Here is an 11,970-nt window from a genome sequence, read left to right as displayed (position 1 = left end):
CTTGAGGGTATGTTTTGAAACTCTTCATTTCTATAACTTATGAGTTTAATGTTATTTTAATGGATGAGACTTTTCATGCTTCATAACTTGAGGACAAGTTATGGAACTCATTAAAACATTTAGATCAATTCCAAAAAATAAATATATCATATAATTCATGATTGATCTAGCTAAACTCATAAAGCAAGATAATATCAAATCAAGAATTTGCAAGTAACTTTGTTTATGATATAAACAAACAATTATCTTAAAACTTTGACAATTATTTTTTGATTTGATGAGTATGATCACTACCAAATCAGAAAAAACAAATTTAATGATACAAAACAATATGTGATAGTGATCATAATCCAATATAGGCCAAAAAACCCGAAAAACTGCCATCTGACAGTGCAACTCATCGATCCAGGCTTTGGACTCGTCGAGTTCATCATGAAGTCGTCAAGTTCATCTATGGACTCAACGAGTTCAGTCTAGCAGAAAGCTTATTTCAGTTTTCTTCAACTTTGAACAATGATTAATGCAATAATATAACTAAAAACTACCCTAAGCTCTTATATAGTTATACCACTGTTGGGTTTTGAGCACTATAACACCCCTATGGTGCATATGTAACCCTAGATGCTTTGGATATAAGTTTTCTCTATATATACATGCAATATTGTTTCCAAAAGCATGAAACCTAAACTAGCATACAAAACTTTGAGATATACAACATAAAACCAAAGTAGATGAATACCTTTAGTGTAGCTTAGAGTTCTTGGCCTTCAAAAGCTTTAGCACGTCAAATGTGATGCCTCTAATGTGTCACAAACACCAAGTGCAAAAGGGGGCTTATGAGAAGTGGCTAGGAAGCTCAAAATCGGTTATGTACCTTCTTGGAAATGCTTTTTGGGGGCCGATTTTGGTGACTATGGGGATCCTTTTATACTGTGGGAAAGTCTAGGGTTACATCCATGCAAACCCTAATTCACATGACTCTTTATATCTCATAGGTTACATGGGTTAAACCTTTATGGACTATCACATATGTTTATCCCACCCTAACCAACCATGGATCATTAGCCTAACTATAAGTATTATTGATTTACATAGTCAGTCCCATATATTTAATCAATACTATTTAAATAATATGATTTCTCAATTAATATATTATACTTATAATATATTAATAAACCACAAATAACCTTTTCTGAAAAAATCCATCCTATCAAATTGCATTGGTGAAGGAAACCTAAAAGGGCCATGCTTCAATCGAGTCAAGTACATATCAATTATAGTTATGAACTTAGACACCTAATCCAACAGTACGTTGGACGTACTAGGCAAGGATGATCATGCAGATTCAACATGGTACGTTGGCGTACCAGGAGTACGCTGGCCATACACGATTAGAACCCAAACCCTAATTTCAGGGTTTTGAGCACTATTTAAGCTCCTTAACTTCCCCAAACCTTTTCCATTCTTAGCCTCCACCTCTCTAATGTCCTCCCTTGAAACCCTAACCCTGGTTTTTAGCCTTGTGAGCAAAATAAGGTGTTTGTGTAAGTGCTTTGGAGTGTTCTTGGTACACCTTGGAGAAGAAGGAGCTTATTGGAGAAGTGCTGGTTGTATTGGAGCTTGTAAATCCAGACCTTGTTCAACTTGATCTTTCTTTTGGAGGTATAAAGCTTGAATCTTGATAACACATTTGTTAGATCTTGCTAGTTTTAGGTGTTATGAACTTTTGGTCACTTTAAAGCATAAAATTTAGATTTTGAAAGTTTGTGACCTTGTTATGATAAAGTTGGAAACTTTATCTATCTAAACATTATATTGATTCAGATATGAAGGTTAGAGACTTAGACTTAATGGATTAAGTTAAGAGAGATGCACTTTTGGTCCATTTGAGACTTAAAGATGATATCTTAGTTGTTTGGACCATCCTAATGGATAAAGTTTCCAACTTTATCTATTATGGAGCTATTAGGAACCATAAAATGTGATCTTGATCCTTTTATCCCTTCCATGCAAGAGTTCTGATGTCTTAATGGATTATAAGTTCGGGTTTTAACTTTTGGACCTTTTTCTAGCCAGGGAAAGTCATAAAGGTGGAAACTTCATGGCTTAAGTTGATGTTCTGAGTATAGATATGAGCTCTGGACAAAAGGCCTTAACGGATAAAGAGCTTAATGGAGGAGTAAGGACAAGTCAGTACGTTGAGTACGTTGGGTGTATTCAGCAGCCTTGGACTTTGACTTTTGTAGACTTTCGTTGACCGCTGACTTTTTGACAAAGTTTGACTTTGGGTCAAACTTGAGGATTTTGGATTGTTGATTAAGGTTTTATCTGGTTGTGATAATTAGCGGATTCGCGGGAGCAAGCAGTGCGAAAGGTATCGTACCGCATTGTTTCAGAGTTCTTCGATTTAAGTGAGACTCCTTACTGTACCCGTGGGTCGAAGGCACCAATGCCGACCCACTAGAATATGTTATGTAAGATGTTAGTTGTCTTTGTGATACTTGCATGGAAGACCAAGATCTAGCCCCTGACAATTTGCATGTAAGACCAGGATTTGGCTCTCGGTATTGCAAGGAAAAACCATAATTTAACCCACGATAGAAAGTGATAGCAAGACTATGATTCGACCTATAGAATTCCACCCTAAGTTTTGATTTAATAATGACAAAAAAATCGAAATTTTAAGAGTATTTTATAAAATAATGATATGTTAATTTGGTGAATTTATCTTTTCTCTTTTACATTGTATATGCAATATCCATTTTTGGTTAAATATTGATAACATAAGCAACTTTAACACTTGGAATTACATACATGCCCTTTTAATTTTAGTTACTACGTACACTTTCTAATGCATCGTAGTTCGTACTTCAACAAGAGGAAGTGCATATCAACAATGGGGATTCATTTTCCCAAACCTACACATTCATTACTAGCTCAACCCCATCACCTTTACCATTAGTATCATCTTCATCAACCCTACGACTATGAGCAACCTCAATAGGCTTCAAAGTATAGAATTTCGCACAAAACAAGTAGTAAACCAGGTTAAGAACTTGAAGCAATGTTATCAACCAGTAAAAATATTCCAACCTTCCTTTATTCAGATTATCATCGGGTAGCCAGTTTGATCCATCGTGACCTGCACTCAATTTATGCACCATGGTGACGAGAAGGGTACTTAGGTAATTTCCAGCAGCAATCGCCATCCAAAACACTCCGATTGCAGTGCTTCTCATGCTCTCCGGAGCCTGATCGTAGAAAAATTCCAGATGCCCAATTGACATAAAAGCTTCAGCGATACCATGAAGGGAGTACTGAGGTACCAACCAGAAAACCGAAATTGGAATCGTTTCATGAGGCTTGTCTATCAAATCATGATCAAAAGCTGCATTTTTGCGCTTTATTTCAATGAATCCGGCGATCAATGTGGCAAGAACCGATATACAGAACCCGATTGCCATTCTGCTAAGAAACGAAATCCCCCGTTCTAGCCCTGTGAGTTTACGTGCGATGGGAACGAAAACACGATCGTAGAAGACGATTGTGGTTAGCATTGAGGTTAAGGTGAAAACAGTCATGGATCCTGCTGGGATTTGGAAGGATTTTGTTAGGGTTCTGTTCATTGTTTTGGCTTGTTGGAGGGAGAAAGTGTTTTGTTGTGCGTAAGCTGTGATTAGAAGAATCCCAGCTGCCCAAATTGGCCCCATTCTGATCAGTGACTTTAGTTCTTCCACTCGATGGACTGTGTTTAATCGCCATAAGTTAGGTTTTGATTGCCCTTTTGCATTGTCTTCTTTTGTCACAATCGCAGCCTTGTCCAGGAATCTGAAATGTTAAAATGGCAAAATAGTCATTTCATCCCATTTATGAATTAAGTGACATTTTTTGTCAAACATTTTGACTTTGAGTCAAAATGCAACTTTTCTTTCTTGAAACTTTAGAAAAGAAGAAAAGGTAGAATAAACACGTGACATATGCTTATCAATGGGTAACTAACAAAAGAGAACCATACATAAGGTTTTGTGTTAATCCACATTGTACCCCTAACATTGTTCATAAAGACTTGATGATCAAAGGATAGAATTGTCATTTCAAATTCATAAAGTTGCATAATACCCATCATGTGCTTAGTTAACACATGTGTTTTACCTAAATCAGTGATTAAGAGATGGCCTAATACTTTCAATGTAATTTTACCTTTTTTCTTTAAAGAATCCCATTTAGAATATTCTTGATTCCAAAACAATCAATATAAAGAAAAAAAAAGAACACTCCCTTGCCAAAAATAGCAAACAAATTTATCTTTCATTGGTGCCAATTGTTCTTTGTTCGCTATTTTGTTAACGTAGTTTTTTTAAATTTCAAAAATATGTTGTTTTTTTTTTAAATAAAGAAACTCCATCAAACCATTTATTTTTTACTTAATAGACATAATCGAGTCGAGTAAGTTATATATAAGTGTCCACTGGACTATTTTTTTTAACTTTATGAACATAATTAATCCACTATACGTGTCTATTTAGCTATTTAATTTTTTTTACTTTATGAATATAATCCAGTAAGATATATATGAATGTCTTTTTTACTTGACACTTATTAACGACTTGATATAGAAAGTGAATGACATACACACACTTCCTCATTAAGTTCTAACTTCATATAAATTTACCCTAATGGTGTGGTCATTTTTTAAATATTTCTTCAACATCATTTATAAACAAAACTTAATCAAAAAAAAAAAAAAAAAAAACGAAACATGAACATGGCTTACTTCATTTGTTTAGTGTGAAGAAGCTTCCCAGAAACCGAAATGGAGGCATCAAGTTCTTCATTCTCATAAAGCAAATCATCAGAAACCATATCCAAGTTTCTCTTTCTACAAGCAGCAACACACACTTGTATCAACCGGGTAAACGGGCTACCAGAAGGAACCATATTCCGATACAATGGATACCCGATCACAAAAGTAGTAATCGAAAACACCATAGCCATGGAAGGAATCCCAAGACCCCAACCCCACCCAACATTATCTTGAATATAAACAATCACAGTCACAGCCACTAACATCGACGCCCCCATGCAGAAATAATACCAGTTAAAAAACTTCCACGTGTTCGTTTTCTGTTTCTCATCCGTTTCATCAAACTGATCCGCCCCAAACGCCACCACACACGGCCGGATTCCGCCTGACCCAACCGCCGTTAAGAATAGCGATATGTAAAGAATCGCGAGTTGACCCGTGTTGGGTTCTTCACAGTTTTCACCGGTTTTACATGGTGGTGGTTTTAACTTTGGTAACGCCGCTGATAATGTCAACGATATCATTCCCTATATTATATATAACAACAACAACAACAAAAAAAGTCGTCGAATAAGATCTAATGATATAGGAAAAGTAGTTAAATACAACGATCGAACTTATTGGGCTTAATTATTACGTACTATTTGGTAAATGATGGAGGCGACGGTGATGGTCCAAAAGCGGCCGGCGAAAGAATCCGCCATGAAAGCTCCGAGCAACGGTGTCAAACTTCCGGTGCCGCTAAAGTTGGTGAGAGTGTTGGCGGCTTTAGTCATCGGCATATGAAGTTGTTGTGTTAAGTAGCTAATCATGTTTGTTTGAAATCCAACCACGGCTAACTTCTCGCCAACCTCGTTTGCTACGAAAATTAAATAAAAGTAATTATAAATTGAAAAAGAAAAGTATATTTCCCTTTATTATATAAAGAAAATGAGATTACATGAAATGAACATACCAAAGATGAAGGGCATGGTGATGATACCACCCTTGACTCTTTGACCATGGCGTCGTGTTTTGGAATTCGTGTCTTCCATGTTTTGTTTAGTGTGGTTTTTTGATTGGTGATATGAAGTTTCTTTATATAGAGTAAAGGGTATACCCGACTTACTATTATGATTACCTACTACTTGTTTGTAACTTTTTTTTTCGTAGTATTTTGTTGTAACATATGGACAGAAATAATAGGGTTAGAACTTAGAAACCTAGAATTACAGTGATTGGTAGATGTTAAAAGAAGGTAAAATGCTATATGATTAGATTCTTAGTACGGATTGCACATGGTGTGTAGAGATTTTCATATGATTTTTTTCCAGTAACATTAATGGTGTTTCGACTTTTTTAACCGAATGGTTTTACAAAAAGAAAGAAGAAAAGAAAATTATGAAAGAAAGACATAAAAACTGTAATTCTATTACCATAATTTAACCGTTTAGTATCATGTGGTAGAAAAAGTAACTATATATAAATTTTAAAAAGTTAATAAACTACTGAACTTTAAAATCAAGATTAATTATTTTGTTATTTACAAAAATAAAAATGAACACATCTCTTTTCATGTTCTAAATTGTTGTTTCGGATTTATTGAAGGTACGTCTATTTGGTGCATCATCTTGTGGATTGTGCATGGACCTCGTAAAGACTTTTTTTTTTTTTTTTTTTTAAAGAATTATAAACAAAAGGGAATACTTAATTAATCAAATTATAAATTAAGATTTTTAACAAACTGAATAATTAAAGTTAAAAGTTTTTAATTACATAAAGTGCATCATTTATATTGATTATTAGAATAAACAAATTGGATACTAAATTTAAAATGAATTACATTTTTTTTAAAAACTACAAATATTTTTAAAAAATATAATGAATACACATATACTTGAATATTTAAATTCAAAATTATAGTCAAAGGAAAATACTTTTTTTTGTAAAACAACAACAAAATTGATGTGTATTCGGACCTTAAACACGACTCTTGCAAGGGAACAAAGAACACTTGAATCAAATATAAGAACCCGTCTCGAAAAAGGATAGATTTTAAGTCCAAACTAGACCTATAACTTGAATCTTCGGTGAAAACAAACTAAGACCTATTGGTTTGAGTTCGAGATCAAAATCAGGAGGTGCATCTAGACCTGACAGTTCCAGACACGAATATACGAGTCTGTGAAAGACACGACAGGACACAAATACATCTTAAAAATTGAGATAAAACTTATTTCTCATCGTGTAATCGGATCGTGTCAAATTTGTGGCTGATACGTTTTTATGACTCAAATACACGAATTGTTAGGTCTAGATATGTCCCAACCAAGATTAAAGTTTGAATCGTATGCAACAATTCGAATGAACACAAGTTCAAAGTTTGTACATTTCAATCAACTACGGCTTACAAAATGATAGAACTTGGTTTTTTATAGCCTTACAAAAGATAATGGAAAAATATATCAAAAGACACCTAATTATTATGCAATTTCATGGCTTATTTTAAACATTAAAGATTTATTAAAAGGAATTCGTTTCCATCAGCTTTTGAACCTTTCGAAGCTTCTTTCAACTTCTGAGGCATACACTTCCAAGGCGACTCTTAGTCTTCTGAAGCCTTGCATTGACATCCTAACTCCCCGGATTGGAAGTCGCTTTCACATCCAAGTTCCTCTTCACATTCAAACTCTCATTCACAACGATCCACAATTGAATCTGAACATGTAACATCCCACAAACACAACTCGAAAATATTTTTAAGTTTACCAAATCACAAACATAAAACATCATTGATTCCAAGATTCGAAAACATAAAAATAGTTATAGTGTATAATCAAGACAATCCGTGGAAAAGCATTATCAGAGCATAAGTCTCAAAATCCCTATAGTGGAAAATCATTATGTGACGTGTCGCGATCAAGTCGTCCCCTTCCCTTTTGAGGTGGAAGTACCTAAAACACAAACTAAAAAAGTAAGCACAAAGTTTAGTGAGTTTCCCCCCACTATACCACATATAACACAAACATACTGTCAGACATATCTTGGTGTCCGACCTACCCTGCCGAACATATTTGGGTGATCGACCTATCCTGTCAGACATATCTGGGTGCCCAACCTACCCTGCTAGGCATATCTGGGTGCCCGACCTACCATCCGATTTATTTCAACCAGTTACTAGGTCTATTTTACCCCCACCACTACCACGTAATAACATACATAAATCACATAATCATCAAGCAATACGTGAACCATGATTATTATCATGCAGACAACCATCATACAATACAATAAATAAAGGTTCGTCCTTGGTGCCTTCGGCCCGTGACATTCACGAAAGGAGACTCACCTCAACTGCGAATGTCAAATTGTACTCCTAGGACGACTCGTAACTCCTCTCCCTATAGCATAATAAATTTCCTAATTAGACATTGGATCTAAACCGATCCCTGAGGCCCAAACCCTGATTCATGACACAAGACAAAGGTTTCATAGTCTTTGCTCCATTAGGCTATTCTTTCCAATGCCTAACTTTCAAACTAAAAGTCCAAGTCCATTCAACTAATCTTTATGGCCCAATATGGCCCAATACCACAATTCCTAGGCCTAGGCCCAAAGGACTTAATCCAAAGGTGGGCTTGAGGCCTAATTAGTCCAGGCCTAAAGTCCTAAAGCCCAAAAACCACATTCGGCCCACTGCATACGTACATGTGGCGTACTTGGCACGTACGCCCATTATACACTAACCTTGACCATTTACGGGGGAATTGACCCGATACACGCAACGTACTAGGGGTACACCCAGCGTACTGGCCAACCACCTAAGAAGCTTCACTGTGACTTAACCAGTTAATTCCTAACGTCCAGAACATAGATCTAGGCCCTAAAATACATCCTAAACCGTAAAGTTATAAAATTTATGCTTTTGCATGCATGGATGAGGATTAAAACATGATTTAAGTCCACAAATACACTTTATGGCCATCTAACACTTGCATGGTTGAGGCTAAACCATCAAGTCCTGATTTTTATGGCTCCAAACACTTCTAAGAGCCTGAAAGGACAACTCTTATGGACCGGAACTTCTAAAACATAAGAAACCTCAACTATGGAGCCAAAATGTAACATAAAACACCCCAAAATTAGATCTATTCATGCAATGGTTAAGGTTAAAGCTTTATACCTCAAATGAGTCAGAAATGAAGCCAAACTTCTTGATCTACAAGCCCTCTACACGTTCTTACTTCTTTAAACTCCTTCTACTTCAAAATCACAAAATACCACCAAAAAGGCACAATGTTAGCTCAAATTGCATGCAAGAGGCTTAGGGTTCGAGTTTAGCTCTTTAGAGACAGTGAAGGCTGGGAGAATGAAGATTGGGACAAACTTAAGGTGTTTATATAAGGTGCAAACCCTAAAATTTAGTGTTTGCATCTGGCAAACTTATGCCCATCTTACGAATGAATATGTCCAACGTACACAGGGGCTCCTCCGATACGCGCCCTCACCAAGGTAGGTTGCGCATACATTATGTTCACCCAACGTACGACCACCTTCTCAGAATATTATCATTTTTATTGTTATTAGATTAAGAGAATACCTAGCAACTTGGGCATTATGGAATAGCTTCGCAACAAAGCACCTCCAATGATTGCCACTAAGTGCGATCAATCGCATCCAGTCACAATGGATCGCAACCATTTGTCAAACATTGTTCGCAACCATTTAAATTCAAAATTATAGTAAAAGGAAAATACTTTTGTTGTAAAACAACAACAAAATGTGTTTTATGTTAATTATTAGAAAGTTTTGAAAAAGATACATAATATTTATAAAAAATAAACAAAAATAGAAGAATTTTGAAACTTTTAACACCCAATTGAGGATAAGTCCCCCTAATTGCTTTTTGTTTCAAGTTGATCCAAAAATTATGATACAAACCAAGAAGACAAAAAGGATTTTCATGTCTTCCGGATATTAGGGTTCGATTTTTTCAACTGGGGGTGTTAGAACTAGGTTCCAGAGCATTCAGAGACCTAATTTTTGATAGCCAAAGTGGCAAACCAAGTGTATCTATTTGGACCCATGCTTTTGTACATTAACAATGTGGCAATAATGTATTTTGGAGCTATTAAAAGTGCTTCAAAAAACACAATTAATTTTTTTTGTCCAAAAGTGCAGGAAGGAAATGTAGTAGTATAGTACATACATGTACTGATGGATGGGTCCATAATTTTTCATACATTCAGAGTATTATTTACAACATGACTAGTATGAATTGGACAATGTTAGTTTGACTAGACACTCATCTTTTTCAGGTAAAAGTTATTATTATTATTATTATTATTATTATTATTATTATTATTATTATTATTATATAAGTAATCAATCATATAAAATCTAAATTGCAACAAGCCTACTAGCCTAGGTAAAGTTTTTCTTTTTTGTTTCTTGATTGTCATGTTAATGAATGTGGTACGCAAATTTATCTTTATTCTTGATTATTATAAAGTTTTTTAGACATTAAACCATTCACATTTTTCACCTATCTTGTGGCCAATTTGTAGGCGTAAAGGAATTAAAGCAATGTATGTGTATGAATTAGGCATTCTTCAAAAAGATGAGTTTTAATGTCTAACATATCAAATGACAACCCTACAACATAAAGAGCCGAGCCACAATAATGCACTTTGTTAAAGCTTTTTGCCCTTGTCTATTCATGATTCTTGAATGTCAAATCCAATTTTAATTAATTGGCCTTTCGACTCATAATATTCTAATTATGGAAATTTCAAATTCAAAAACTTCATAGGGAAAATAAAGATGATCATTTTCAAGAAGATATGAAGAATAGAGAGCTATAGTGGCATTTACATAAAGCTCTGTTTCTTGATGAAGTAGTGAGATGACACCACAAGCTTTTGTCGGTTTCAACTCCAAAAACATTTGAAAGCAAGATGTGATATAGACGACATTGGGTAACCAAGAAATGTATTCATAATGTTCATGTTCATATTGATAATGATACGACACCCACGTGGCAAACATCGTGTATGCAGTCAATCTGTTTGGACCTTCTCTGGTCCACCATTTTTTAAGATAAAGACTGTTTACAGACAGAGTACTAGCTGCCATCTCCTCGATCATGATCATGCACGCAACCTGTTTGTGTTTATGTCTAAACGAAAAGAAAATGGTGGTGTGGGCCAAAGAGTCAAGAGTATGAGTGGTGTTGAGATTATGAGGTGGGTTTTTACTTTTAAGCCAACTACCCCATGAACAATAGACGGTTTCTATACCTGTTTGTTATTGATAACTGCATAGACTGAGTGCATTAACACCATTATAAAAGATAAACACTTTGGCAATTATTTAGTCAAACTACTAGTCGAATAAAAAAAGTACGTATAAGATGCACTAATCATCATTCTATTATAGGTAAAAGAAAATATTCATTTGATTTTGATTTTGATGAGGGAATATTCTACTCATTTTGGTATGCAACATGCGTCTTCATCCCCTCATGTTTATCGCATGACTACTTTTACCACAAATTCCAATACAATTTTCATGATGATATGATTTCATATTAGGTAAAGTCAAACAATTGCTTGCCATGGGTTGGCCAAGCGTCTTGCTTTCGTGACAAACAATAAACCAACTTCATGTTCGGCTCTAAATAACATACTATTAAATAATTAAAATGAGATGTGAGGTATTGCTTTTCCTTTGTTTATGTATTTCGCAAATTAGGACTTTATAAATTGTGGAATAATAGTAAGTAGTAACCAACAAAACCTCTCCTCTTGTATAGTGTAACTATTTTGGTGATTTTGATCTCCCACACTCTTCCAAGCGCGATATATAAGCACTTTTCACATGCTTGGATAAACAAGTATTTATAAAGTGCGAAGGTTTTAGTTGATAGACATTTTTTTTTCATGTATACAGTAAGTTGCTTATACAACATATATAGTTAAGGGGCTATATATAATTGGGCTACCTATGCATCAATACAAAACTAATACATCACACACACATATATGATATATACATACAGCTAACAATATGAAAGATAACACAAAATTAGGTAACCAAAATTTCCCACACTTCGTAAAAGCATAATATCCAACAGGAACACAAATACAAAAGTAACAAGAAAAAAAACTATCTTATTTACACTTCAA

General features: G+C 34.8%; 1 protein-coding gene across 1 annotated transcript; it reads right to left on the bottom strand.

Moving 5' to 3' along the window:
* Positions 1 to 2,761: 2,761 nt before the first annotated feature.
* Positions 2,762 to 5,880, bottom strand: LOC145041354 (protein NRT1/ PTR FAMILY 3.1-like). The gene is made up of 4 exons (XM_078989375.1): positions 5,760 to 5,880; positions 5,446 to 5,663; positions 4,775 to 5,331; positions 2,762 to 3,828 (listed from the first exon to the last, which is right to left on the bottom strand). Exons 1-4 carry the CDS (start codon positions 5,836 to 5,838, stop codon positions 2,919 to 2,921), a joined length of 1,764 nt encoding a protein of 587 aa, XP_078845501.1. The 5' UTR covers positions 5,839 to 5,880; the 3' UTR covers positions 2,762 to 2,918.
* Between the last annotated feature and the right edge of the window lie 6,090 nt (positions 5,881 to 11,970).

The sequence above is a fragment of the Lactuca saligna genome, chromosome 4 (genome assembly GCF_052625555.1).
Source record: "Lactuca saligna cultivar CGN05327 chromosome 4, ASM5262555v1, whole genome shotgun sequence".
Taxonomy (NCBI): domain Eukaryota; kingdom Viridiplantae; phylum Streptophyta; class Magnoliopsida; order Asterales; family Asteraceae; genus Lactuca; species Lactuca saligna.
The sequence above is the reverse complement of the archived record's forward strand: the minus strand, read 5'-3'. Positions and strand labels throughout refer to the sequence as shown.

What these genes read in the sequence shown, in the direction of transcription:
- LOC145041354 (XM_078989375.1), bottom strand. Translation starts at nt 5,838, where the DNA reads ATGGAAGACACGAATTCCAAAACACGACGCCATGGTCAAAGAGTCAAG. An exon ending in CACCATGCCCTTCATCTTTG is followed by an intron (nt 5,664 to 5,759) that starts GTATGTTCATTT and finishes TAATTTTCGTAG; the next exon opens with CAAACGAGGTTGGCGAGAAG. An exon ending in CCTCCATCATTTACCAAATA is followed by an intron (nt 5,332 to 5,445) that starts GTACGTAATAAT and finishes TATATAATATAG; the next exon opens with GGAATGATATCGTTGACATT.